The sequence below is a fragment of the Neomonachus schauinslandi genome, chromosome 10, assembly GCF_002201575.2.
Source record: "Neomonachus schauinslandi chromosome 10, ASM220157v2, whole genome shotgun sequence".
Taxonomy (NCBI): domain Eukaryota; kingdom Metazoa; phylum Chordata; class Mammalia; order Carnivora; family Phocidae; genus Neomonachus; species Neomonachus schauinslandi.
This window is the reverse complement of record NC_058412.1, coordinates 39,418,951-39,445,837: the sequence shown is the minus strand read 5'-3', so window position 1 is coordinate 39,445,837 and position 26,887 is coordinate 39,418,951. Positions and strand designations below refer to the sequence as shown.

At 53.2% G+C, this 26,887-nt stretch overlaps 2 protein-coding genes across 7 annotated transcripts in view; one reads left to right on the top strand and one right to left on the bottom strand.

The window, feature by feature from the left end:
• Positions 1 to 2,287, top strand: part of ELMOD3 (ELMO domain containing 3) — a 29,038-nt gene extending 26,751 nt beyond the window's left edge. For all 3 annotated transcript variants that reach the window (XM_021697593.1, XM_021697595.1, XM_021697594.1), the window contains exons 11-13: positions 27 to 103; positions 434 to 561; positions 1,081 to 2,287. In XM_021697593.1, coding sequence (XP_021553268.1) covers positions 27 to 103; positions 434 to 561; positions 1,081 to 1,283 — 408 coding nt within the window. In that variant the 3' untranslated portion in view covers positions 1,284 to 2,287. The remainder of the gene's footprint in view (positions 1 to 26; positions 104 to 433; positions 562 to 1,080) is intronic.
• Positions 2,288 to 4,050: 1,763 nt separating this feature from the next.
• On the bottom strand, positions 4,051 to 26,313 carry CAPG (capping actin protein, gelsolin like). Of its 4 annotated transcripts, none has more exons than XM_021697439.2 (10): positions 26,245 to 26,313; positions 10,449 to 10,484; positions 10,093 to 10,265; positions 9,850 to 10,004; positions 9,479 to 9,646; positions 7,941 to 8,090; positions 7,522 to 7,614; positions 6,935 to 7,067; positions 5,021 to 5,109; positions 4,051 to 4,218 (listed from the first exon to the last, which is right to left on the bottom strand). In XM_021697439.2, exons 2-10 carry the CDS (start codon positions 10,469 to 10,471, stop codon positions 4,153 to 4,155), a joined length of 1,050 nt encoding a protein of 349 aa, XP_021553114.1. In that variant the 5' UTR covers positions 10,472 to 10,484; positions 26,245 to 26,313; the 3' UTR covers positions 4,051 to 4,152. The 4 variants fall into 4 exon arrangements, with proteins under 4 accessions (XP_021553114.1, XP_021553113.1, XP_021553112.1 ...); XM_021697438.1 differs by lacking the exon at positions 26,245 to 26,313 and adding an exon at positions 16,902 to 16,940; XM_021697437.1 differs by lacking the exon at positions 26,245 to 26,313 and adding an exon at positions 16,538 to 16,628.
• Positions 26,314 to 26,887: the final 574 nt, after the last annotated feature.

Below are 26,887 nucleotides of genomic sequence, written 5' to 3'. Positions count from 1 at the left end.
GACCCTCCTTGCCCGCTCCATTCCAGCAATTCCCCTTCTGTTTGATGTCCGTGAATATCACCCGCATCGCAATCCAGGCTTTAAGGGAGGAGTGCCTCTCCAGGTGAGTCCCCTCTCCAGGTGAGTCCCTGCACTGCGGGCCAGCCCCCCCCACCCCGCCCCAGGCTGCTGGCTGGCTGACCAGAAGGACGCAGCAGAGCCTGGTTCCCTCCCACTCCCGCCGCATTCTCCCCGCTCGTTCTGGAGACCCGCCGCCCCCCAGGGGGCCAGGACAGAGCCCCCCCCCCCCCCAAAACCAGTCTCCCAACCCTGCCCTGGAGGCGAAGGCTGCCTGCGGAATGGCTCCCTGGGGGAGTCGGGCCGGCGGAGGCACCCAGCTGTCAGCCATGGTCCGTGGTCCGCTGCTGAGCACACTGCCCCCCTTGTGCCGTAGGGAGTGTAACCGGCAGCGAAAGGTGATCCCAGTGGTGAACAGTTTCTATGCCGCCACCTTCCTCCGCCTTGCACATGTCTGGAGGACGCAGCAGAAGACCATTGCTGACTCTGGCTTTGTCCTCAAAGGTGTGCTCTTTCTTCTTGGAGAGACCTGAACTCCCTAGCATGTCCCCACTCCCCACCTGCCCAGGTTCAGGGACCCCAGTGTGGTTGCTAGACTGGTTTGGGCTACAATTCCCTTCCCCCTAACCGCCCTCCCCCACTACTTTCTCAAGCTCCAGCTTCTCAAAGTCTCCATCAGCCCACCACCCTCTGGGGCCTGCTAGCTCCCCTTTCTCTGCACCCCCCTCCTCCCTTCTGGCCTCAGACCGAGGGTGGTCATATTTTCTGAATCAAAAGTTGGGTCCAACAGTTGGACTGGCCATTCAAAGTTGAGACTGTCCTGGTCAAGGTAGAAAGTGTGGTTGCTGTGGCTTTATTTGGTCCATCATCCTCCCTCTCTGGTGAGCTCTCCACCTTAGAAGACTCCTTCACCCTCCACTCCACAGGGTCTGGGATGGGCGTACTGCCTATGGCTGCTGGGCCCGGACTGGTGTGCAGTCCAGAGCCCCGTCAAGCCTTTTGTTCTCCAATCCTCTGTTCCAGACTTGGAGGTGTTGGCCAAGAAGAGCCCCAAGCGGCTGCTCAAGACCCTGGAAATCTACCTGGCTGGAGTGTCAAAGGGACAGGCCTCGTTGTTGGGAGCACAGAAGTGCTTTGGGCCACAAGCCCCTCACTCCAAGGATCTCACCTTCACAGGCGTGTGTGACCTGCCGCCACATTCATCCGAAGGCATGTGGCTGATCTGACCAGCCCAAGGCTGACAGAGACTTAAAAGATGGGCCACAGGGGCATTGGGAGGGTGCACAGCGCATTATGCCAGGCGTACCCGGGCTGGGCCTGGTCAGGGAAGCCAAGGACCCTCACCCATGTGAGACATTAGGGATAGTTAGACCCACCCTGCTCCCCACAGACCCGCCTCCAGGGCAAGGATTTGCCAGAATTGGAGTTGAGCTAGTTGAGAGTTGGTTTCCAGGTAATCTCGACGAGTGGATGGATCATGAGGTGGGAAGGCCCTGCCTGGATGTTCCCCGTATGCCCACGCTGAGAGATATTCCCACGCTGAGGTGCCAGATTCTGGCTCGCTGGGCAGCTGGGCTCTCAGGCCGTGGGTGTCCACAGGACAGGGACCCTGGAGCTAGAATTTGAAGGGAGAAGGTAGCCGTGGCAGCAGCCAGCAGGGGGCAGCATGAACCAGGGCAAGAGGCCTTCTCTCCATCCTCTCCCCATCCCTCAGCCCCGCTGTTGATGACACAGAACCGGCTGTCCGGTAGGTGTCTCCATTGCTGCCCATCCCAACTGCCCACCAGCTGGGCACCCCCTTGCTCACACTCCCCACCCCGTGGAGGTGTGTAGTTCCCATCAGGGATGGCTTTCTGGCCTGGTTGAAGGAAGGAGGAAATTCACACACCAGCAGTTTTTGAATAAAAGAATTGTTCCAGGTCAAGGGCCCCAGTGGTTTTCCTCCAAGACAAGCCTTGCCCTTTCCTGTGGCCCTGTTGTTCCAGGGCCTGGTGAGAGCCAGGGGCTCCAGGAGAGAAGGTTGCTCTGCCCTGGCCAGGCTCCCACCGAGTGTATATGGTGTCCATCCTGCACTTAGAGGCCAAGACTCCTTGTGCACTCTAGCCAGGGGGCAGGGCGGCCCTGGCTCTGGTTAAGATTGCTGTGTTTTTTCCTACATTGGCTTCTGGGGAAGCTAGTAGCTCTGTTGCTCCATTCCTCCAGGCCAGGGTATCCTGAGCTGGGGAGACCCCACTACACCGCTCTCCTGTCCTCTGTACTCCATCAAGTAGACCCATGAAGACCACGGTTTCGCCCCTGCACGATTCTCCAATTCTAACCCACCAGAGCTGCGGTGCATTGCAGAGGCGGGATGACACATAGCCACCCTGGTATGGCAGAGGACTCCCCACTGCTGTTAGCAGGATGCCTCAAGGGCAGGGCGGTAACAGATGACAGTTTGCCTGCGCCATCTTGGCCCAACCTGAACTCCTCCTTCGTCCACTTTACTTCCTCCAGCCTGGGTGCTTAGTGGGCCTGCAGGTTGGCCAACAGCTTCCTGGGCTTGGTGAGGCTGGGACGCAGAAAGGCTGTGGCTCAGCCTCCACTTCAGAGTGTCTGTTCCGTAGCTCCTCCCCTGCAGGTTCCTTCCGCTTGCTCTCAGACCAGGCTAACTCCGGAGACCCGACCTTGAATGCCCAGCCTGCACTCTGGCCGGGAACTAGTCCATGTGGACTTCTAGCTGGAGGGGAGGCCAGTGGCCTCTGCAAGAGCCCTTTCTAACCAAGTCACTCCCTGTGTAATGTCCCCAGAGTGCTCAGCTTCAGACCTTGGGACATTAGCAACAACGTTGTCCAGGGATTAAGTTGTGGTTCTCTTGGGGAAGGGGGAGGGGGGCCGAAACCCTTTGAAAGTAGATGCAAGAATCTTAACCTGTGCATTTTATTTAGGAAGGGCCTATCTAGGCCTTCCATGGGAGATGTAAAATGCTTCACAACCCTAGAAAGTCAGGATCTGGTGCCCCCTTCTTCGCTCTCCTTTGCAAATCATCCCTGGCACATGCTGTCTGTGGAGGCTGTCGGGTGGACCAGCGCACAGCTCCTCAGAGAGAAGTCGGGGGGGTACACAGAGAAGCTGACTTTCCTGTGCTGTTTTGCACAAAATCAGGATGAACGTGGTTAGAGTATGTTGGGGATTGAAGAAGCCAGCTGATCAGAGCTCAGAAGCTGCATCGCCCTTGGGGCCCAGGGGTGGGAGTGGGTCAGGACAGCTGCAGCAGCTCAACCTGGCCTCCTGAACTCCAGTCCAGACTTACCAGCCTTGCTCCTGCCCCCGGATCGTGCCCTCCTGGGTGGGAGCACTCTGAGTTACTCCGTTCTCCTATTTGGCTCTCTAGCCTGATATTCCAGCCACCGCCCCATGATACGGGAGAATGAACTAAGGCCTAGACAAGGAGCAACTTGCCCAGGAGGACACGGAGGCAGGGTAACATCCGATCCAGACTCCGTGACTCTCCACACTCATCTGGGGCTTTCCCCGGCCCTACAGTGGCCCCCGCGCTCATCGGCCTAACATGATGTGATGTGCCCATGCGGTGACAAGCCAGACTTGCGCGCAGCGGCAAGAAGTTGTCCTCTTGGTCGGCAAGCGTGTCGTTTGGGAGCCGCCTCACAGTGCTTTCTCAGGGCAGCTGAGATCCTGGCTCAAGCAGAACGGTGTCCCAAGCCTGCTGCCCCAACCTCGTCCCAGCGGGGTGTGTGACTGAACTGAACCCTGGCTGCAAGCAAAGCCGGGGCCCGGTGCTGTGCCCCCTCCCCACCGGTTCCCAGCAGTCCCCGCCAGCCCTCGGGGAGCTCCGGGCCTCACTGCCTCGATGGTGCCAAGTCCGCTCCAGCCCCTGAGCTGGGCAGCGGGCGGCCACCGGGTCCTCCTCTGCCCCAGCCCGTGGATAAGGCCCGGTGACTAGCGGGGGAGTGAGGAGTAGCTCAGGGCAGGCAGTGAGGGCAGAGAGCGGGGTAAAGCACTTGTCTCCTTTATTGAACAGCCTCGGGTCCACCTCCGCAGGGGCCAGGCAGCCAGAGGAGAAGAAAGCGGGCAGGAGGCGGGGGGCGCCCCCCCTCATTTCCAGTCCTTGAAGAATTGCTTGAAGATGGGGCTCTCCCGGCCCTGGGGCAGAATCTCCACCTGCAGGGAGAATGGGGGAGAAGTCTAGCCCACGAGGTTCCCACTTCTGCCTCCACCAGGCAAGGCCGGAGCGGAGCCACGGAGGAGGGTGCTGGGCGCCGGGCCCAAGTCCACATGGCCGTCCCGGCCAGGTATGCCCCTGGCCAAGAAATAAGCCAAGAGATGGGACACGGGCTGAGAAAACAGATTGCTTCAAGCACTGGGGTGCACAGTTAGAGAGACGCACCAGTCATCGATAAGCCTTATCAGCTCCCCTCGGAATGACTCGTGGAGTCGCCATGCTGGAGCAACGGGGGCAGGACGAGCCGGGACAAGGGCCCAGAGCAGGCACAAAAGCTGCCCACACCAGGCTCTGGGCTGCCACGTGAGTGCTGCCCAACATCCTCTCAGGAAACACCGCATACTTTTGGGGCGCCTGGGTGGCTCAGTCAGTCGAGCATCTGACTCCTGGTTTCGGCTCAGGTCATGATCTCAGGGTCGTGAGACTGAGCCCCGCGCTGAGCAGAGTCTGCTTCTCTCCTTCTCGCTCCCTCCGCCCCTCCCCCATCTCGTGCTCGTGCACAAGCGCTCTCTCTCTCTCTCTCTCTCAAATAAATCTTTAAAGAAGGAAAAGAAAACACCATGTACTTTTAAATGTTGAAGGACTAAAAAGGGCTTTTGCACTGGAGGGGGGCGGTAGCAAGGCCTGACCGTTCCTGACTGTGCCCGGGGATTTGCTGCCCTTCTTGTCTGGTCTGCAGGGGCAAGAGGCCGCAGGAGGAGCCCCAGGAGGAGGGGGTGGGGCACCCAGGTATCTCCTCACCTGAGTGTTGGGGGCATATCGCATGCGGGAGATGAAGTCCTCGGCCACTTGGAGAGCCGCCTGCCGCTCCTTCTCATTAGCTTTTCGCCCTGGATTAGTTGGAAGGGGATTTATTTATTTGTTTGTTTGTTTTTAAAGATTTTATTTATTTGACAGAGAGAGACACAGCGAGAGAGGGAACACAAGCAGGGGGAGGGAGAAGCAGGCTTCCCACAGAGCAGGGAGCCTGATGCGGGGCTCGATTCCAGGACGCTGGGATCATGGCCTGAGCCCGAAGGCAGACGCTTAACGACTGAGCCATCCAGGCGCCCCAGAAGGGGATTTTTTTAAAAAAGAGAGTAGGGACCTTCTCTAGCCCACATCCCATTTTCTCAAGGAAACTTAAGGGAGGGGTCCATAGAATAGCCGGCAACTTTTAAAATAAACAGACTAGGAGATGCTAAGATGCCGAGGAGTCTTTGGAGGTGTGAAGTCAGCCCCTGGAGACTTCCACCCCGGCAGCTCCGTGGGATGAAAACTGTTCTTTCTGCCTGCTCTAATCAAAACCTCCTGCTTGGACCAGGGCCCCACGGATATTCAGGATTAGTGTTCCCAGTGGCCTGAGACTCTAAATCAAGAGCCCCACCCCGGGACACCTCACCAGGGGAGTCTGTCAACTGTACTGCTGACAAGTATCAACAAGTATCAGGCCTTTTGTGTAAAACGAAATAGGACAAAAGGGTGTGATTTACTATAATCTCACTCCCATAATGCCAGACAGCCATTAGGCCTGCCACCTAAGAGCTTATAAATAGGAAGACCATACAGTTATCCATTCCCTCCTGTGGGCCGTCCCTCTACTGCAAGATGTGCTCCAGTTTAAGGCAAGATACTTCTCTTCCTGGCTCCCAATTTTCTTGTTGTTGTTGTTTATTTTTCCTCTGGTTTCTCTTTCCAAAATGGTTCAGTTCTTTGCTTGGGGTTAAATTCCCTCCCGTGGGCATCTGGGAACCCCTCAAGCTCAGAACCGGTTCCATGGGAAAGGTACCCTGTGGCAGGAGGGCAAGGGCAGCCCCAAGGCCCCATCTCCAACCACCCCCACCCCAGCTCGTAGAAAGCTGCCATGCTCCTTGCTGCTCTGGGCCTTCCTTGAGCCCAGAGTATTACTGGCCAGGAGCAGCTACCCTGGGAACGCCTAATCCTTCCGCATCTTCCTCACCAAGCTAGGGCTGCGGGTTTCTCTTGGCTTTGGTTGCCCCCACAAATATTTACTGAGCAAGTGCTATTTCGTCACGACACCAGAGATGATATGGTTCCTGCTTTCAGGAAGGTTATAATCTGGTCAGGGAGGTAAGACATGCTCGAGAAAAGACAAGCATGGAGAAGAGGTTCCCAGGGTCGGTCAGAGACTCAGAGCTTTGTTTCACCATTTTCAGAGTTAGACCAAGCGAACAGGCTTATACACAACAGTGTTTCTATCTCCAGCCAATACAATTTCTTGGAAAAATGAGTTCTACTAGTTCATTACCCAGGGCACAAAGTGAGATTTAATTTAAAATCTCTCCATCACACCCCAAGGCAAAATGGCAAGACTGGGGTCCCAGCAGCCCCGAGGGCTTACGGGTGCTGTAGGACAGCAGTTCTCAAAATGTGATCCTGGACCTCCAGCAAGGCCTGGGACCCAGTTGGATATGCAAATTCTTTGGTGGTGTTTGGGGGGTGCGGGGCGCCCAGCCATCTGTCCTAACAGGCCCTCCGGGGATTCTAAGGCTTGCTGATGTTTCAGAAACTTTGCCTGGAATTTAGTGGGGGGAGCAGCAAAGAGAAAAGGCTCAGTGGCTCCCTGAGGCTGTTTTTGAAAGCAGTCAGGCAGGCTGAGCCCTTCAGGGGGAGCAGCTGCAGGGGCCTCAGGCTAGAATGGAGAAGCCACTGTACCCTTCCAGATGTAGATCTTGCCACAGAGCCCGTTGTCCAGCACGAAGCAGTCATCCGAGAGCAGCAGCTCAAGGGCAAAGGGACTGGAGTCGGCCACCCTGGTCAGGTTCATCTGTCCGGTGGCATCAGAGACCTGGGGGATGATGGGCAGTGCCAGATCCCATGCCCTGCCCCCAGCACACAGCCCCAACCTCCGCCCCTAGACCACAGCCCCCATGGTCCCCACTCACGGCCCCTGCCCAAGGAGCAGAGAGGAGACTGGGCACCCCTCCCCTCACGTCACCCTCAATCACTGCAGCGCCGAGACCTTGCATCCATTTGGAAATTGTGTATTCCAAATTACAAATGAATGCAAAGAATCCAAAAAAGTCAAGCTCAGCACTGGCTTCACACTTCCTTCTCCAAGAATGGGCTGGAAGTGAAGTGGTCTTTATCTCCTCAGGAGGGCCGGACATCCATCCATTTCCCAACCTCACCTCGCTCGAACCCTGGATAAACCACCCTGCTGCCCAACCCAACCTTCCCCGGGGTTCCTCCTCTCCGTCAGCATGCCCTGCCCCAGCCCAGGGCAGGCCCAGAGTGCCCACCTTATACAGAGCCGCGGCCTGGGCGTTTGTCCGGTCAGCTGTGAGGTCTTCCTCGGGGTTGCCCTCCTTCAGAGCTGGCTTGGGGCCCAGGACCTGGAGGGGCCAGGGCGGGCCAGGTTTCCAGGGATTCCTGGGCACCTGCCCCAGACCTTCCCAGCCCATCATGCCCAAGGCTACCACGTCTGGGGAGGCAAACCGTGTCTTGCACAAGGGCACCCAGCAGAGGCGAGTGAGGGCTGGGTCCAGCCCAGTCCACCTGCCAGGCCACTGGTCCATCCGCCCAGAGGGGCACTTTACTCTGAATCACACGAGGGCACCCTGTGAGCTAGCCACAGCCCTAAGCAGTACCCCAGACCACCCACCCGTACCCCCCTCAACCCCCCAGCTCCTCCCGGCTGCCCACCCCAACGTCCCCCAACCTGGATCATCTCGGCGGGCTCTTCCCCATCCGTGACAATCTCCACCTGGGCCTTGCCCTGCCGCTCACTGTCCCGGATGGCCAGGGCCAGGTCCCGGGCCTTGTTGCGCTCCAGGATGTTGGACTTTCCACCACACCAGGTGAAGATGTTCTGGAAGGAAGTGGGGAGGCTCAGCTGCCTGCATCACGCCTGTTGAGTGTGTGTGTGTGTGTGTGTGTGTGTGTGTGTGTTGGGGGAAGGGGCCTGAAGAACGGCCCCTGGAGGCCAAACCATCTAAGACAACACGACACTCGGCGGGAGTGTTTCCCTGGCCAGCCCCGTGTCCCTCCAGCTTTCTCTCCACAAGGCTCACCCGCATGTACGTGAAGGTCTTTTTTCTTTTTTTTTTAAAGATTTTATTTATTTATTTGACAGAGAGAGACACAGCAAGAGAGGGAACACAAGCAGGGGGAGTGGGAGAAGAAGCAGCAGGCTTCCCGCGGAGGAAGGAGCCCGATGTGGGATTCGATCCCAGGACCCTGGGATCATGACCTGAGCTGAAGGTAGTTGCTTAACCGACTGAGCCACCCAGGTCCCCACATGAAGGTCTTTTATCTTGTCTGTAATCTCTCTCTCCCGACTGGAAAGCAAGCTTCATTAGGGCCTGAGCATTTTGTTTTGTGTTGCTCTGCTTTGTTCACAGCCGCGTGCCCAGTACTTCAACAGAGACTGGCACGTATTTAGACACATATCAAGCACTGAATGAATGAATGTACGAGTGAGCGGAGGGGAGAATGGCATCCGTGAGGCCCGCACCTCACAGGGCTGCCTGCGCCGCACTGCACCTGTCGGCCCCCTTCCTCTGCCGCGGGCTGCCTCCCGCCTCCAGCCTTCCGCACAAGGCTCCGTCCAGACCCTCCAACAGTCTCGGGACCTGACTCTCAGGCCCCGCAACAGTTTTTGCTCCCACTGCTCCCGTCCCCACCCAGGGTCCCCGTCAAGCTAGTCCCCTCCGTGCTGTCCGCATGCCTGTCTGCACCTGTCCGCCCCCAGTGCCTCAGCCTCAGCCCCCCTGTGCCTTCACCCGGAAAGGCTTGTCCCCCTCCATGAAGGTCTAGTCAGAGGGCACCGGCCCGGGGCAGTGGCGCCAGCGCCCGCTAGGGGGAGCCCTGCCGCCCCAGGGCCCCTCAGCACAGGCCCCTATCACATCCTACGGAGCATCGCGGCAGGTGACAGGCCTGTGTTGGCTGCCTCCCCGGGGCAAGCCATTTGTGGTCCCCGAGCTGGCTCAGAGTAGGCACCAGAGACTCACTGAGTGAATGGCTGAGCGGACAAACGAACGAGAGGTCTGGCTGGCCGCGAACTCAGAGCTACTAAGGCTCCAAGGGAAGGAGAGAGTAGGCTGCCGTGTTAGAGACAGTGGCCGGACGGCAGAAGGAGGTTGCCGTCTTTTTGAACGTAAGATGTTTTCCTAAAGGCTGGCGCGGCTTCCCGCCTGCTCCCTGGCCTCTTAAAAGCCGGGTGCCCACGCAGCGCTCAGCCCCGCCCTGCCTGCTCACCTGGCCCAGGTCCAGGATGAAGCAGTCCCCGGTGTTGAAGCTGTCCCAGCTCAGTGCCCGCTCAGTGGCCCGGATGTTCTTCTTCCCCTTCACCTGGTACAGTTTCTTGATGGCAGCTGGAGCGGCCCCTGGGGAGGTCTTGTGAAATGCGGACTCCACTCCGCCTTCCTGCGGCCCAGACCGGCCAACCTTAGTGGGCTGACAGGAGGCCTGCGGCCCTCCGCACCCTGTGCCCGCGGGGGCTGGGCAGAAAGGTGGGGAAGACCCAGGCCTGAGGGCGCCTGGGCCTTCTGCAGGGTGCGAACTGGCTGGAAGGAGGAGTGGCTCCGAGAGAAGCCATGGGGTAAGGGCGCTGGGGGGCGGGCTCTGACCTGGTACTTGAGGCCACGTGGGAAGTAGCTCATGAAGAGGTCGGACTCATTGCCCTGCACCTCTCGGTGCTGCACGGGCCGCTCCCCAAGCAGGGTGTTGAGATGCACGGCCAGCACAGCGCAGGCCCCTTGCTCATCCCGGGAGGACTGCCGGCCTGCGGTGGCGGGGAGGGGCAGCGCAAGGCCCGTGAGACCCATGCCAGCCGCAGCTCCACGCCCCAGCTGGTGCCCCAGCCCCCTTACCTATCCACAGGTGCAGGTGGGAGAGCTCCTCCGGACCATTGTGCAGCACGAGGTAGGAGTCCCCCGAGAAGAAGACGCCCTGGTTCTCACGTGCTACGGGCACTGGCTTCAGTTTCTCCACCCGCCAAACATGCAGGCCGGGATCCTGCGCCGAGGCTGGGAACGGGGAGCCACTGCAGGAGGGAAGAGGGGGGGGCAGTGCGGGCCAGGGCCCACGAGGGGTGGACCCAAGCAGACACCTGGGAGGACCGGGACGGGCGGGGGACTGTGGTGTGGGGATGAGGGAAGCTGTGAGGAGGGCAGCCCTTGGGGGTGAAGAAGGGGAGTGATGAAAGGGAATGGGGCACACAGCCTACCTCTGGGGGAGGCGTGTGTACATGCTGTTTCCAGTTCTGGAAAGACAGAAGAAGCCATTATGATTACAGATGTTATGACAACCACCCTTCACACTGGTCTGGGGAGGCCCTTCCAGGTGTCAAATGCTATCATATTCATTAACCACTTCATCTCCAAGAGCCCAAGAGGAGATTACCCTGGCTCCATTATGCAGGCAAAGAAACCGAGGCTCAGAAAATCTAAGTCCAAAGCCACAAAGCTTGTGAGTGGCTAGTGAAAACGAGGTTTCTGACTCCTGGGCCAATGCCTTTCTCTTGCTGTGACTTCTCAGCCATACCTCTCTTCTGCTTCCAGACCCCTAACTCTGGGCCTTACACGAGGCTGACTGACACACAGCTCTTTAAGCATATTAGAAAAGTCAAAAATCAATAACTTAAGTTTCCACCATAAAAACACCAGAGAAGGAAAAGCAAATTAAGCTCAAAACAATCAGAAGAGGGCGCCTGGGTGGCTCAGTTGGTTAAGCAACTGCCTTCGGCTCAGGTCATGATCCTGGAGTCCCGGGATCGAGTCCCGCATCGGGCTCCCTGCTCAGCGAGGAGCCTGCTTCTCCCTCTGACCCTCCCCCCTCTCATGTACTCTCTCTCATTCTCACTCTCTCAAATAAATAAATAAATCTTTAAAAAAAAAAAAAAAAACAATCAGAAGAAAAGAAATAATAAAAATAAGAGCAGAAATTAATAGAAAGAAAAATATATATACGGAGAGAAAATCAATGAAGCTGGTTTTTGAAAAAAAAATCAATAAAACTGATGAACCTTTAGACAAACTGATTAGGAAAAAGAAAAGACAAATTTCCAATTCAGAAATAAGAGATGATTCACTACAGATTCTACAAATACTAAAAGGATAAAGACAATATTACAAAAACTGATGCCAATATATTCAACAAATGGGCAAATTCCTTGAAGGATACAAATAATGAAAGTTCACTCAAGAAAAAATAGATGACCTGAATAGTTCCAATATCTATTAAAGAAACTGAATTGGTACTTAACTCCCCCTCCAACTCCAAGTCATGGTACATTCTTTTTAAATTTTATTTTCTTAGATTATTTATTTATTGAGAAAGAGAGAGCATGAGTGGGGGGCGTGCAGAGGGAAAGGGAGAAACGGCTCCTTACTGACCAGGGAGCCCCACCCGGGGCTCAATCCCAGGACCCTGAGATCACAACCAGAACTGAAATCAAGAGTTGGATGCTCAACTGACTAAGCCACCCAGGTGACCCCCAAGTCATGGTACATTCTACCAAAAATTTAAGGAAGACATAGTACCAATTCTATGCAAGCTTTTCCAGAAAATAGAAGAGAACAGCTCCCAATTCATTCTATGTCACCAGCATTATCCTGATATAACAAACCAGATAAATATATTATAGAAAAGAAAATTAGGGTGCACCTGGGTGGCTCAGTCAGCTGAATGTCTGACTCTTGATTTTGGCTCAGGTCAGGAGTCTGCTTGGGATTCTCTCTCTCCCTCTCCCTTTGCCCCTCCCCACTATGCTCACTCTCTCTTATTCTCATAAATAAATAAACAAATAAATAAATAAAATCTTTTTAAAAATTAGGCCAACATCCCTTATGAACATAGACACAAAAAATATTATCAAAATTTTAGCTTATGGAATTCAATATATAAAAAGGATAAAACACTAAATGGCATTTAACCCAAGAATGCAAAGTTAAACATCTGAAAATCAATCAACGTAATCCACCTTATTTCTTTCTAAGTCAGCATGACTGTACATAAACTTTGTTTAAACCAAAATCCTGATTTATGTTGCACCAAACATACATTGTACACGTGCCTTGTAAATGAGTAGCCTGAAGGAAGCCATCTTGTTCTTAAGATATTGACCAATGCTCCTACTTCCTGCATTCCTTGACGTTGAAACTCATGGTTCCTACCTATATGCTAATCTATAATCTCTGGAGCTTTTGCAAGATGTAGCAAAGTATATAACCTTGTAAAAACTGTCCATTCTCTGGAGAACATTCTTCCCTGTGAAGAGCATGTTTCCCGGGCAACTGTCCTAACTTGGGCTCAAATAAAACTCTCTTTCTTTCTTTTAGAGATTCTAAAAGGTTTGTTCATTTTGCATCAACTATATATATTGCATTGACAATATATGTGTGTATATACATATATAACCATCTCAATAGATGCAGAAAAAGCATTTACTAAAATTCTACATCCGTTCCTGACTAAAAAAAAACTTTCGGCAAACTAGCAATAGAAGGGAACTTCCTCAAACTAATAAAAGGCACCTACCAAAAACAAACACAGAAACACAAAATCCCTAAAGCTAACATTACACTTAGTGCCTTCCCTAATTCTAAACTCCCGATTCCCAGGCATCAACAATCACTTGCGTATGACCAGCTCTCCTCAAATGCCTCTGTAGGGGACAATCGCAGGCACCCCAAGATAGGCCACTTTGGCATGAACATTATTTTGACTTAAAAGCAATCAAAACCCAACTGGTTCAGTAAAGGTGGTTTACCTCCCCTTTAACTGCCTACTTAGACTAGGAAGAGAGCTCTTAACAGATTCCTCTTTACCTAAGAAACTTCCCTGTATAATGGGGCGACCTTTGTTTTCCAAGCATCTCCTCTCACCTTCCTGTTGATGGTCTTTCTCCCCTTTGTATCCTCAGACCCTACCCCTCTCCTTAGCTCCTATTAAGAGTCTTGCTGCTTCACTGTCTTTGGAATTTCCATGTCTGTGTGGATTCCCCATATGTATGCTATTAAATTTAATTTTCTCCTGTTAATCCGTCTCCTGTCAATTTGATTCTAAGTCCAGCAAAAAGGACCTGGAGGGGCAGGGAGTTTTTCCTCCCCCACACCTCAAACGTCATGTTATTCTATAGGCCACCAGTGAAAGCAACCTTTTTTGGACAAGTTACTCAGGGGAAAAATGGTCAAGGCAAGTATTTTAAATATATATATATTTTTTAAAAATTCAGCAAATGCAGTAGTTACAGCTTCACTCACCATCTCTTTCCTGTGTGCCGATTACTACACAGCTTCTTCTTTTTTTTTTTTTTGGCTTAAAATGCACAGCTCACACACTAGCAAGCACTGTAACACAGTTCACGCTGTGCAGGTGAACGGCATTTTTGTAAGGTGAGCCTCTATGACTCAGAGCAGGGGCCTGGGGAATTTCAGGGTGAAGAGGCAAACTGGCACCATGGGGAGCTTCTTGGGGACCGGGGAAGCAGGAAGGGCGAAGGGCCATCTTTAGGGGATGGGCGGAAGAGCAGAGGGTCTTGGGTCTGAGCAGAAAACGGAGGGAAAAACAGGAGCAGTGGTTATGGATGTCAAATACCACGGGAATCATGACTTCTTTTCCATTCCTAACTCACAACAGAGCTGAAGGCATTTTTTGGAACCACTCTTTCCCAAAGCAGGAGGTGGTGAGGGGAAAGTTTGGGGGAGGGAAACTTTAATGTTCCTCCATTCCACGGAAGGTCACACGCTTGCCCACATCCCCTGCCACAGGCTACTTACTCAGCCTGTGACTCAGGTCTGAAATGGTGAGGCGGCTGCCCTGTGCCCAAGCCAGCGGAGAGATGGTGTGAACAAGAGGGTCAATTGTTAGCTTTACTGTTTCTCCTTCTGTGTTCCTGATCTGGGAGCTCAGGCCATAACTCAGAAGCAGGCAGCCCCCTCTTGGGACTACAGGTCTCTGGGAGCCATTGCAGGGTTTTGATGAAAGGGGTTTGGCCACCTGCTTCTTCATCATCCTGGCTGCCTGTTAAAATTAGCTTGGGGTCTTATAAAACGCAGAGGCCCCGGCCCAGGCCTGGAGATTTTGATCACAGAGGCGTGGAGTGGGGCCTGTGCATCTGCATTTTGAACATATGTTCCAGTGGATTCTCTGCTGCCAGTTAACTGTCCAGAATGGCATCTCACACCTGCCTTACATCAGAATCATCAAACTCAAAAAAAATCCCAATGTCCAGGCCACACACCAGAACAGTTAAAATCAGAGTTCTGGGGGTGGAGCCTGGATAGCGTGTGTGAGCAGTCCCAGGCGACTCTAAAACTCAGGTCAGGGCGGAAACCCTTGCTGTCCCATCAGGTCCCTGCCCCTTGGCCTTCTGGTCCAGGTTCTGCTCCAGGGGCTACCTGACACCTCTCCCTTCCAGCCGCTCTGCCCAAGCCCACAGCAGCTTGAGCTTTCTCAGCGTGCACGCCCACCCTCAAGTCCAGTATGCACCCTCCAGGCTCAGACCAAACCCCAGCTGTCCAAGGAGCCTTTCAGGGCATTTGGTAGCCTCAGCCTTTTCTGGGAGTGCTCCTGGCCCTCTCACTCGGGAGCAGACACCTCAGTCTCTACTTGCAGGTGGTCTATTAGGATGACCTGACAGCTTCATGTCTCAGCCAGAGCCACAGACTTGCCTGACACTCCTGCGTTCCTCTAGCAGCCCACGCCAGGCTCTATGCAATTCCATACAAAGTCTACGCTGGGAGCTTGGCACTGGGCAGAGTGATGGTGGGGGCACAGAAATGAGAAAGAACAACCCATGTCTCGTGGTCTAACTGGAGGAGGCAGAGAAGGAGGGAGCCATCACACCCAGTGGGGCCAAAGACAAACTTCCCCTAGGTGGGGAATGTCACAGAATCACAGATGTCAGCGTTAGAAGGAGTCTAAATACTTATCTAAATCTGCTCTACATCTGCCTCCCAACACATGCCCATACGCACACAGTGCAGGAATCCCTTCTATAGCATCCCTCACCATCCTCCTCTTGAACACTTCTGGTGATGGGGAACTCACCACCTCCCAAGACAGCCTCTTCCATACATACCTCTTACATTAAAACCGTTGCTTCTTCCCACTCTGCCACAGTACTCTGAGTTATGGATCTGCTCCCTCCCCTACTAGACTATAAAGGCCTATTGGGCGGGGACTGTATTTTGTCTCTCTGGACCTAGCTGGAACCTGAAGGGGAGCAAAAGATACCACCCCGAAATAAGCCTCTTTGCATGCTGATTCTTTTAAACCGGCTATTTTTAAGAAGCAGCAGACACAGGTGACATTCTGAAAACCAAGTAGAAGTTGTCCTTCGTAAGACACATTTACACTTACAAGGGAAATCTCCCTCTGTAAGGGTGTCTCCCACTGCATCAGGAAGGGAGGGGGAATGACTGTAGCAACTTATCAGAGGGGAAAGCAGCCACTTAAATCTGCATAACAATCTTACCCTTGTTCACCGTGCTTTTCCTGGTAACCTCCCCTAACGGACCCCCAACATCTTTTTTCTTTAGCATAAGATGGTATTTAAGGTGATGGCTTCGACCATTTCGGGGCGTTTTCCTGGGTCTCTCCCAAGTATACAGCAGGTATACACGTTATTAAACTTTCCGGTTTTGTCCTGTTAATCTGTCTTATATAGATTTAATAGACCAGCCAAAGAACCTAGAAGGGAAGGGAAAACTTTTCCGCCGCTATAAACCCCACCCTGTGCCCGGCACCCTGCAGGCGCTCAGAGGGTGCGTCGGATACACAGGACTTGTGGTGCTGCGATTCCTAGAGCAGTTGGAGCCCGAGAGAGAGAGAGAGAGAGAGAGAGAGAGAGAGAGAGAGAGATTTCACAGGCTGGGACAGGTTGCAGCAGCCCCGGAGGCAGAAAGCAGAGGCTGAGGAATCCAGTGAGACCGTCATGGGGCCAGGGGTGGGGGAGGATGCACACGGGACTGGCTGGACTTCGGAAGGAACCTGCCTTTGAAGACAGCCTGGGGGACCTCCTCCACCCTCCCTCCCTCCTCCTTCCCTTCCCCTACCCCAAGCCCAGGACCAGACCTTCAGCTGAGGTCTCGTTGGATCTGCAAAATAATGGGCTGTGCTAGGTTGAGTTCAAATGCTGTCCCCTCCCCCAACCACTGCAGCCCACCCGTCTACAATCACTCCAGTCCAGTCTTTGGGATGGGCAGCCTCAAATCTGTCAGGAGGTCCGCACCACCTCTCCCGCCAGCCAGGACACGCCTGACCCAGAAGTCCCCGGGGCCGACGCTCCCTCAGCCACCCTGCCACTTTCACCTTTCCGCAGCTCTTCTTCCTCGCCCTTCTGCTTTTCAGGTTCTTCCTCCCAGCCCGCCGCACCCAGCCTCTCACTTCCCCAGGTCCCGGCCCGGGCTGCCCCGCCCACCTGCCCCGCCTGGCTCTGCCCCCGCCCCCCCGGAGCCTGGTCCCCTCCCGCTCCGGGGGACAGTGCTGAGAGGCCGGCCGGCCTCGATGGAGGAGGGCGAGCACCGGCGGCCAGCAGGGGATGCGGGCACCCCCCGGGGGCTGAGGTCCACCCCGGCTTGGGGCCTCCCCGTAGTGGCCTCAGCTGGCTGCTGGCCAGGGTCGCCTCTGAGTCTGGGACCTGCGAGGAGAGCCCCAGGAAAGCCACCACACTCACCAGCACTGGGCGGCCGTGTCTGCCAGCCCCAGCCTCAGCTGGGTTAGTCATATTTCCTGGGTGGGGTCACTGCCTCTGCAGTGACTTTTTCCTCCTCCCCCAGACTTGTCTTTCTCCTTGTCCTGAATGCATACATTTGATTTTTTTTAAGCTCACTAATGAGGGAGTGTCTGGGGTCTGGAAAACATTCTTTGCTGTGTCCTGCATTCCAAATGCCTCTGGAGTCTACCCTGGGTGATCTCCTCGTTCACTAGATGTTTACTGACACACAGTCTTGGCCCTGGGTGCTCTGAGGGACAGCAATAAAAGGAAGAGTTGTTCAGGGCGCCTGGCTGGCTCAGTGGGTAGAGCATGAGACTCATGATCTTGGGGCTGTGAGTTTGAGCCCCACATGGGTGTGAGTTTGAGCCCCACATGGGTGTAGAGCCTACTTAAAAAAAAAGGAGTGGTTCTGGCTCAGCCCAGGGGCCATCTTGCCTACATCACATCACAGGACCCTAGAACTAGTCTGGCCAACTTGCTTGCACACTTTCTAGAGGAGGATGCTGAGGCCCTGAGAGCACAAGTGGCTAGCCCACGGTCCTGTGCGAGATCACACAAGAATGGGAGGCAGAGGCAGTGTAAGGGAAGCTTCCATTTCTTTCTGAATCCATGCAGAGGGATGCACAGTCTGTGTGTGCTCCAGGAGAAAGTGAGCCCCCAGTTACTCAGCCACACGTGCGGCTCCTCTGCCCAGGACTCTGGCCTGCCTGTTCTGAACACAGGCCTGCCCTGGCCCAGGGCTGGTCAACAGGCTAATTAAAGATAAGGTTCAGCCTTTAGGGTCAAGGCTCCACCCAGGAGATGGCAATTTGGACAGTAGAACTAAGTCAATCCATGTGTTAAAATTTCTGGACCAGGGGCACCTGGGTGGCTCAGTTGTTAAGCATCTGCCTTCGGCTCAGGTCATGATCCCAGGGTCCTGCGATCCAGCCCCACATCGGGCTCCCTGTTCGGTGGGAAGCCTGCTTCTCCCTCTCCCACTCCCCCTGCTTGTGTTCCTGCTCTCACTATCTTTCTCTGTCAAATAAATAGATAAAATCTTAAAAATAAAAAATTTCTGGACCAGAGCAAGATGATAAATTCTCTTTGGAGAATGCAGACTAGCTGGCATCTGAGTGTCTCCATGGTCAAACTGCTGGCCTTAAACACAGGGTAATCTGGGTTGTAATACCAGCAAGAGCCTTGTCCCCCACAAGAACCAGAGGCTGGGCAGATAACCTGGCAGAGTGAAAAGAGTTGAATAGTTTGACTACTGACTCACTGTGTTTAATCTGGAGCCTCACCAGGCCCAATCTGTAAAATGGACAGAAAGGTAAAGTGAAGATTAAATGAGATCATAAAATTAACAAATAGATGCTTAATAAACCTAGACTTATTTTTCTTCCCAACAAAGGGAATTTACTAGGGGACCCCAGTACCTATGCTGGGCACCTCAGGAAGTAATGGCCCTGCCCCCTCCAACCATGAGCTCCGTGTAGCTGGCAGGGGGATGGGAAGTTACACCACACCACACCGCCTCTTGTCCCTCGCCCAGTACTCCCACCCTAGCAAGGTTTCCCTACTCTAGTCTGCCCCCGTGCATAACTGGGGTTGACTCTTAGGTTCTGGACTGACTCTGTGCATTACCGAGGACACATAATGAATGGGAGTCCCTGCTCTCCACATTTGAGCCTCACTTGGCGAAACGTGGCCCCATCACCACAAAAATAAAAAGAGGTTTGCGAATTAACAGCGAAACAAAAGAGCAGGTCACTCAGCCTAGGAATCCCAAGCGCCTTGGCACTCAATACGCGCTAAAAACATTATCTCGTAACCAGACTCTAAAACTTGTTTTTTGTTGTTGTTTCGGCTGGTTTGTTTTTTAACCAGACCCACATTTCTCCTCTCCCTCCAGGCTCCCCCAGCAGGAATGCTCAGTTTGTCACAGATGGAGTAAAATAAAGCATTTCTTTAGCAAGGATCCGCCCTCTCCCGCCCCTCCTTTCCGGAAGCGGGGAGACACGACAAGGCAAGCGGGTGTGCCCCAAAGAGAGGGGGAGCGAGCGCCCCGAGGAGGCGCCCCGGGCCAGCTGAGCCCCTCCGACCCCTACAGGGGAGCGGGGCGCCGGACGGTCAGACCCCAGAGCGCTGCTTGCCTGCGAGCGCCTCGCCGGGCGCCTCGGACGGCGGCCTCCGGGGAGTCAGAGGGAGGGGCGCGGGCGGCCGGAGCCGGCGGGGGGCGCTGCTGAGCCCCTCTCGCCCCTGACCCTGCCCGGGGGCCCGGGACGCGCACGCGGACCGAGAATTGAGGCGGGTATTAGGGGGGCTAACGACAGCCCAACAGCGCGGGGAAATGCCGCCAGGGATGGCGGTGTCCACAGCCCAATCGACGGACAGGTCCTCGGCCTCGGTCGAGCTCCGACAGCTGCTGTCTGTGCCTCGAGGGCCTGCTATGTTCTCAGTGCTCTGCACACGATGTGGTTCTATCCTCAGACTTACTACCCCCATGATTATGCTTCATGGACGGAGAAGAGTCAGGGAGGCTCAGAGGGGGTGACTGGTCCAGGGTCACACTCCCAGTTCAGCCGCAGAACCAGGATCCTAGCCCAGGCTGATCTGGCTTCAAAGCTGGTGCTAGACCTGTGATACCTCTCCCCTTTCTCTCTACTCAGAGGAAAACAGGCCAGCCAGCCTATGCACCAGCCAGCCAGGCCCTCCAGGAAGTGAGTCAGACAGCACATGGGCCATACTGCCACTTTGGATCTTCAGTGGAGAGTCATGAGCCGCAGGCAAACCCCCAAAGATGTCAGCTGACAAAAGGCATTGCGATCAGGGTATGGACCTGGCCTCCCGACACAGTGGTAACGGGACACTGTTCTCCTTTCTTGGAAAGCAGCTTTAAAATTTCCAACTAGGGACGCCGGGGTGGCTCAGCTGGTTGAGTGTCTGACTCTCGGTTTCAGCTCAGGTCATGATCTCATGGGTCTTAGAATCGAGCCCTGTGCTCTCTCTCTCTCTCAAATGAATAATAAATCTAAAAATAAAAAAACAAAACCAAGAACTTCCAACTAGCTTATGGGTGCCTGACTAGCTCAGTCAGTAGCGCTTGGGACTCTTGATCTCCTGGTCATGAGTTTGAGTCCCATGTTGGGGGTCGAGTTTATTTTAAAAATTAATAAATAAAATTTATTTTAAAAAATTCTTTTAGGGGCATCTGGGTGGCTCAGTCGGTTAAGTGTCTGCCTTTGGCTCAGGTCAGGTCCTGGGAGGGAGCCCCTGTTCAGCAGGGAGTCTGCTTCTCCCTCTCCCTCTGCCCTTCCCCCCACTCGTGCACGCTCTCTCTTGCTCTCTCTCAGATGAATAAATAAGGATTTTATTTATTTTATTTATCTGAAAGAGAGCACAAGTAGGGGGAGGGACAGAGGAAGAGGGAGAGAAAATCCCAAGCGGACCCCACACTGAGCATACCCGACATGGGGCTCAATCCCAGGAGACCGAGATCATGACCTGAGCTGAAACCAAGAGTTAGATGCTCAACTGACTGAGCCACTCAGTGGCCCCAGTAAAATTTATTTTTAAAAAAATATTCCAACAAGCTTGAATTTCTTTTTCTTTTTTTTTTGAAAGATTTTATTTATTTATTTATTTGACAGAGAGACACACAGGGAGAGAGGGAACACAAGCAGGGGGAGTGGGAGAGGGAGAAGCAGCCATCCCACGGAGCAGGAAGCCCGATGTGGGGCTCGATCCCAGGACTCTGGGATCATGACCTGAGCCGAAGGTAGACGCTTAATGACTGAGCCACCCAGGCGCCCCACAAGCTTGAATTTCTGAGGCCTATGATGGGGCTTGGGGTAAGGGAAGTAGTTCAAAGTCTGGTTCTACCCCTTTCTGTCTGGACCATGCTAGGCAACCACACTTCACTGAGCAGTGCTTAGAAACCACCGTCCACCTGTCCACCCTCCTCTGGCCAACTGCTCACCCTGCAGACTCAGTTGAAATATCCGTCTCCTGAAACATGCAGTGATCCCTGCCTCCCTCCTCTGTAGTCCCCAGGTGCTCTAGGCATCAAGGCTACTAGGCCATCTGGGTCTACAGCCTCCATGGGAAAACTTTTCAACCACACCCCACAAAGGAAGGTGGAATTGTACCCGTGGGTAACCTAGTTTGCCTCTCTGGCCCACTTCCCAACAGTTGTGCCCTGCCAACGCCCGGCTAGACATAGTCTTCCCAGAGCATTCCCATTTTCTACATTTTTAGGTAAAATTTACAGTGAAATGCACAAAGCATAAGCATAATGAGTTTTGGCATTTGCAAACACCCATGTAAACTTATATCCTACCAAGATATAAAACACGTCCACCCCCCCTGGAAAGTTCCCTTGTCATCACTTTTTATCATCTGCTACACGGGTGCCTCTCCCACCACACTGTTGGCTCCTCCAGCCAGGAGCTACATCAGGTTATCCTTGTGAAATGAAGAGTCCAAGGGCAGGCCATGCCAAGATGGGCCACCTTGGCATGAAGGTCATATTGAGTTAAAAAGCAACCAAAACCCAGCAAATGCAGGAAAAGCTCTTTACCCCCTTCCCCTACCAAATGCCTAAAAGAATTTAAGTAGAGGAGCTGCTCCAGGAAGACAGCTATCACCATCAACAACTACATTATACTATGAACAAGGTATGGTAGCCTGGAAGGAACCTACCCCAGGCCCATCTGATCAAAGTCCTCTCTGTCCCATTGTTTCTGAGTGGCCTAGAAAACATTTGTCGACCAAACATTTACTCTTGTTCATACTCCTGTGAGTTGCATTCTTTCCCTTTGAAGTCCCAAAACCCTACCCCCTTCTCCTTAATTCAGAATGACAACTGGATCTCATTTTGCCTGACTGTCTCTGGAATTTCCACATCTATGTGGGTTCCCCATATGTACGCTATTAAATTTGATTTTCTCCTGTTAATCTGTCTCACGTCAACTTGATTCTTAGTCCAGCTGGAAGGACCTTGAAGAGAACAAGAAATACCTGCTCCCCACAGACGCCAGCACCCAGCAGAGCACCTAGCAGGTAACAGACACTCAAAAAACATTTTTTTAAACTAGATTTTTACTCTGATTAGCAGATTACAGAACAAAATCCCCACATTCTAGTGCATCCCCAAGGTACTTTGTCACCTTGGGAAAGTCACTTAAACCTTTTGAGCCACAGGTTCCTCACCTGTGAAGGGAGGACAATAACCCAGTCATCCTACCTTGGGGAATTGTGGGCATCCAATGAGATGTCCCGGGGGAAGCTCTTTGAAAAAAATAAAGGCCTCGGGGCGCCTGGGTGGCTCAGTCGTTAAGCGTCTGCCTTCGGCTCAGGTCATGATTTCAGGTCCTGGGATCGAGCCCCGCATCGGGCTCCCTGCTCCGCGGGAAGCCTGCTTCTCCCTCTCCCTCTCCCACTCCCCCTGCTTGTGTTCCTTCTCTCGCTGTGTCTCTCTCTCTGTCAAATAAATAAAATCTTTAAAAAAAAAAAAAAATAAAAATAAAAAAATAAAGGCCTGGACACATGCAAGGTGCTATTACCATTATTATTAATAAACCACTTCTAAGACAAACGTCTGGCTGGGAAAAAAAAAAAACAAAACAGGAGAGAGAGGCATCCGACACTGACTTCTGGGTGTGGCTACTTGGGCTCTGGCCAAGGTCTGGAGCCATCCAAGATGGCCAGCTCTCTGCTTCTGTGTCCATGGACCCAGGCTTATGAATTGATTTCCAGGGCTAAGGATTTCTTGAAATTGCAAAGGATTCTCCCTAATTGAGTTCCCAACCTGGCTTCTAACTACCCTGCCATATGGTTCTCTCTGAGTCTGTTTCCAATCTGTAAAATGCAGACAGCAGACAAGGAGTCCCTTCTGGGTCCTCTGACTCCAATCCAGAGGCACGGCTCAGGCTGAGCTGTTGTATTTCCTCAGCCTGGGAAGCTGGCAGGGATCTGTTGCAACACTTAAAAATTCCAACATCAAAATTCCCCAAAATATTCCTTTGAAGGCACTGACTCAGAATGCATCTAGCCTTTAAATTTGATCCGTAATGAATTTTTCTAGATCTTTTCAACCAGCTCTGAGGAATGGCCAGGGGTCTGGACTGCCATATTTTCTGAATAAAGCTGTTGGGTCCTCAGAGACATTCTGGGCAGACATGCTGGAGTTTCTTGGCAACCTCTGGGAAAGTGGGATTCGTCCAGTACGGCAAGAATGAGCGGGCCAGAAGGAGCTTCAGGGGAGCACTATGGTGACAAGAAGGGCACTGGATGATCGGGGCAGGAGGAAGGGCTGGTTTATCCCCTCAAAGCCAGGGTCACAGTGGATCCTCAACACCGCTGTAAGCTCATCATAAGAGCTAACAATCTTAAGGGCTGGCACTATATGCCATGTGCTGTCCTTTTTATGATTTTCTCCTTCAGTCCTCCCATTTATTTTCTAAAGTAGATCATTTCATTATCCCCCTTTTACAGATGAGGAAATGGAGACCAAATGAAGTCAAACCAAACTAAACCAACCAAACAAACAAACAAACAAAAACTTGCTCCATGATCCCTTTAGTGAGTGGCAGAGGGTGGATTGGGAGCCTGGCGGCGGGGGGGACCTCCCAACAGTCACAGCACACAGCCTCCTGAGGCAGGGCTGGGCTGAGTCAGGCGCCCCCTCCTCCCCACCAGGCCCTGCTCCTCCCTCCTTTCCCAGGGCCCACCCTCCTCTCAGCATCAAATGCTAGTCCCAGCTGGGAGTCCTTTCACTTGCAACAAGTTACCTCTGTTCACCCTCCAGATACTTGGCTTTAAAGAAGTTGTATTTCACAATAATTGTAGATTCACAAGAAGGTGCAAAAAACAGTATAGAGTACTGACACATGCTACAACCTGGATGAATTTTTAAAACATTATACTAAGTGAAAGAATCCCATCACAAAAGACCACGTATTATATGATTCCATGAGATGTCCAGAACAGGCAAATCGGTAGAAATAAATAGTAGATTAATGGTTGCTTAGGACTGGAGGAGATAAGGGGGTGTGGTTTAGGGGGTGGCTGCTAATACCTAGGAGTTTCCTTTTGTGGTGATGAAAATGTTCTAAAATTAGATTGTGGTAGGGGCGCCTGGGTGGCTCAGTCCTTACGCATCTGCCTTCCTCTCAGGGTCCTGGGATCGAGCCCTGCATCGTGCTCCCTGCTGGGCGGGAAGCCTGCTTCTCCCTCTCCCACTCCCCCTGCTTGTGTTCCCTCTCTCGCTTTGTCTCTCTCTGTCAAATAAATAAATAAAATCTTAAAAATATAAAAAATAAAATTAGATTGTGGTAATAGTTGCAGAAGTCTGTGGATTGTACTCAATAAAGCAGTCAACGAACAAACACCCAAAGGGCTTTGTAACCTTTGAGCAGTAAGACCATCCTTGATTCATTTGCACCCCACTTAAAAAAAATATTATACACAGGTCCCATGTCTCTACCACCCAGCTTCTCCTGATGGAGACATCTAAGATAACTATAGTAAGTGTACGTTCCCTTTTAAAGTGAGGGTCCTGAAGGCCCAGAGCCTTTTCTCCAGTGTCTCAAGTTCAAATTCTGACGATGGTAACTCCTCACCCATGCCCTGGACTTTACAGTTTACAAAACACTCCCACCCCCAGATGGTAACTATACTTAATGATAACGATACTTATGGTGGTGTTCCCTAATATATGTAATTGTCACTATGTTGTACACCTGAGACTAATATAATATTGTATGTCACCTATACTTCAATTAAAAAAAAAAAACAACCCACCCCCCAAACCCTGTTTATGTAATCCTCAAAGCAAACCTGTGGACTAGGATTGCCCCATTTCTTGGTTTTCTTCCTCAGGAGAAACTTCCTTCCTCCCTGAGCTCTGTCTGTAGGGTTGCCAAATTTGGCAAATAAAATCTTATCTGTCAACCCTATGAGGTGGTCAGCTCTAATGTGCTCAGCCAGTCCTGGGCGAGCTTGTTCATCATTTTGAGACAGCACTGATCACAGATTCTTAAGAACTGAAAGGGCCCTGGACCCTCCCCTTGCCCAGCATGGCCCACAGGCCTGGGCTGGGCTTCCCAGGCCAAGCCCTCATTCTGGCCTTTCCTCTCCCACGTTTACACTCAGCCCTGACTCGGCCTGACACCAGGGCAGACCGCAGCCTGAGCACGCAGTTCTTTCTGCCTCAGTTTGCCCATCTAGAGGCTGGTCTTGCAGGTGCCGCTGGGGCGGTGGGCCGGCTGCAAAAAGGTCCACAGGGAGCCTGGCCGGAGCTGCGAGTCCCGGGCCAAGTCTACTGTCCAGATCCAGGCCAAAGAGGAACAGGATGGCACTACGACACCTACCCCCCTACCCCCCTCCCACCCCTGGCCCTACCCAGGACCGAACCCCAGCCCGAACTACAAGTCCCGGTAGGACTGGGCCACGGGGCGGGGCCTCGGGAGCTGAGGCCTGCGACCTCAATGCCAACCCCAGATCCAGTGGGCCCTCGGGCATGAGGTCACGAGGACCGGAACGCCACAGCGGACCTCGGGACACACAGACCCACCCACGCCAAGCCGTGCTAGCCCCGCCCTCAGGAACTACAAATCCCAGCATGCAGTGGGCTGCGGGGCGGGGCCTCAGGGACGCGGTCGCTCAGGACCGGAAGAGTGACCGGCGCGGTGGGATCCCCATCGCGGAATGGGGGCTTCCCTGCTACAGAGAAGAGGGTCTTCTTTCCCCGCCAGCCGGGCTCCTCGCCCCTGCACACACTGCTCGACCGTAGGGCCGCGGGTCCGAGCCCTGCCTCTCCGCTGACCGGAGCCCTGGCCCGCCCTTCCCGCGAGCCTGGGCTGCTGGGGAAAGGGGATGGTGGGTGGGGGCTTGGCCCCTCCGCGGTAGAGGGATGCAGAGTGCGTCTCCCTGACTTCTCCTCCTGCGCCTGGAGCGAACTCCCTTTCCCAAGAGGTGGGGAGCAGCCTGGACCCTGAGGCGGGACTGAGCCTGTTAGGGTCCTTGTATGGCCTGCAGGTCTCCTGGAGAGGCTCGGGGAAGGCCTGGGTTCTCCGGCTCCTGGGATATGTGTCCCCGTTCGGGCCGCGGTGTCGGACCGCTTTCAGTGCCCTGCGCCCAGGCATCAGCTTTACATGACAGACCCTGATAAAGCTGAGAGGCTGCCAGGAAGTTAGAAGCAGGGCATTCTCATTTAGTATGCTCTCTCTCTGCTCACAGTTCAGGGTCAAGCGCCAGACTCTTGTCCTAACTTTCAGGCTACCCAAGGATCCTCTGAGGCGTTACAGAAGAGACTTACCCAGGCCCTTCAGTACAAGTCAGGAACTCAGTCCAGTCTGCTGAGTGGGATGAGCTGTGCGGAGGCCGCACTTCATCCACCCTCCAGGACCAGGACAGTCTCGCTCCAGAGGCCTCTTCTCAGCTGATTTCTGGCTCCCAAGTGGGGATTCAGGTTACACCTGTATCGGGAGCAGTGACACCACAGTGGCCAGCAACATATTGGACTTCCTGTCTCCAACCCTATTTTCAGCTTATACACTTTCTGATCTGATCATGTACTGCTGTGTCCCTGATCATCAAGGTTGATAGGAAAATACCTAGTTTATGAAGGTATAGTCATGACCCTGTAATGTCAGTGAGATTTTATTCTTCTGTAGTTAGCTCGAGACCAGTATTTCCTAGAAATATTCCATTTATTTTTGGAACAATTAGAAACAACTTCAGAAATGATATTCAAAGTAGGTCGCCTATGTTCCCTTGGTGGCAGGAGTGGGGGTCATATTAACTAGTCAGGTGGTCTTTAAGCATACCCATTTCTGTCTGGGAAGTTCTCAAAGGCTTGGTTTTCCAAGTACTTTTGTTGAGACAACCGGTCTTTTGTTGACTAGTCCTCTGCCCCGAGAGACGAGAGACGAGAGATAGATACCATAGAAACTTGGAGA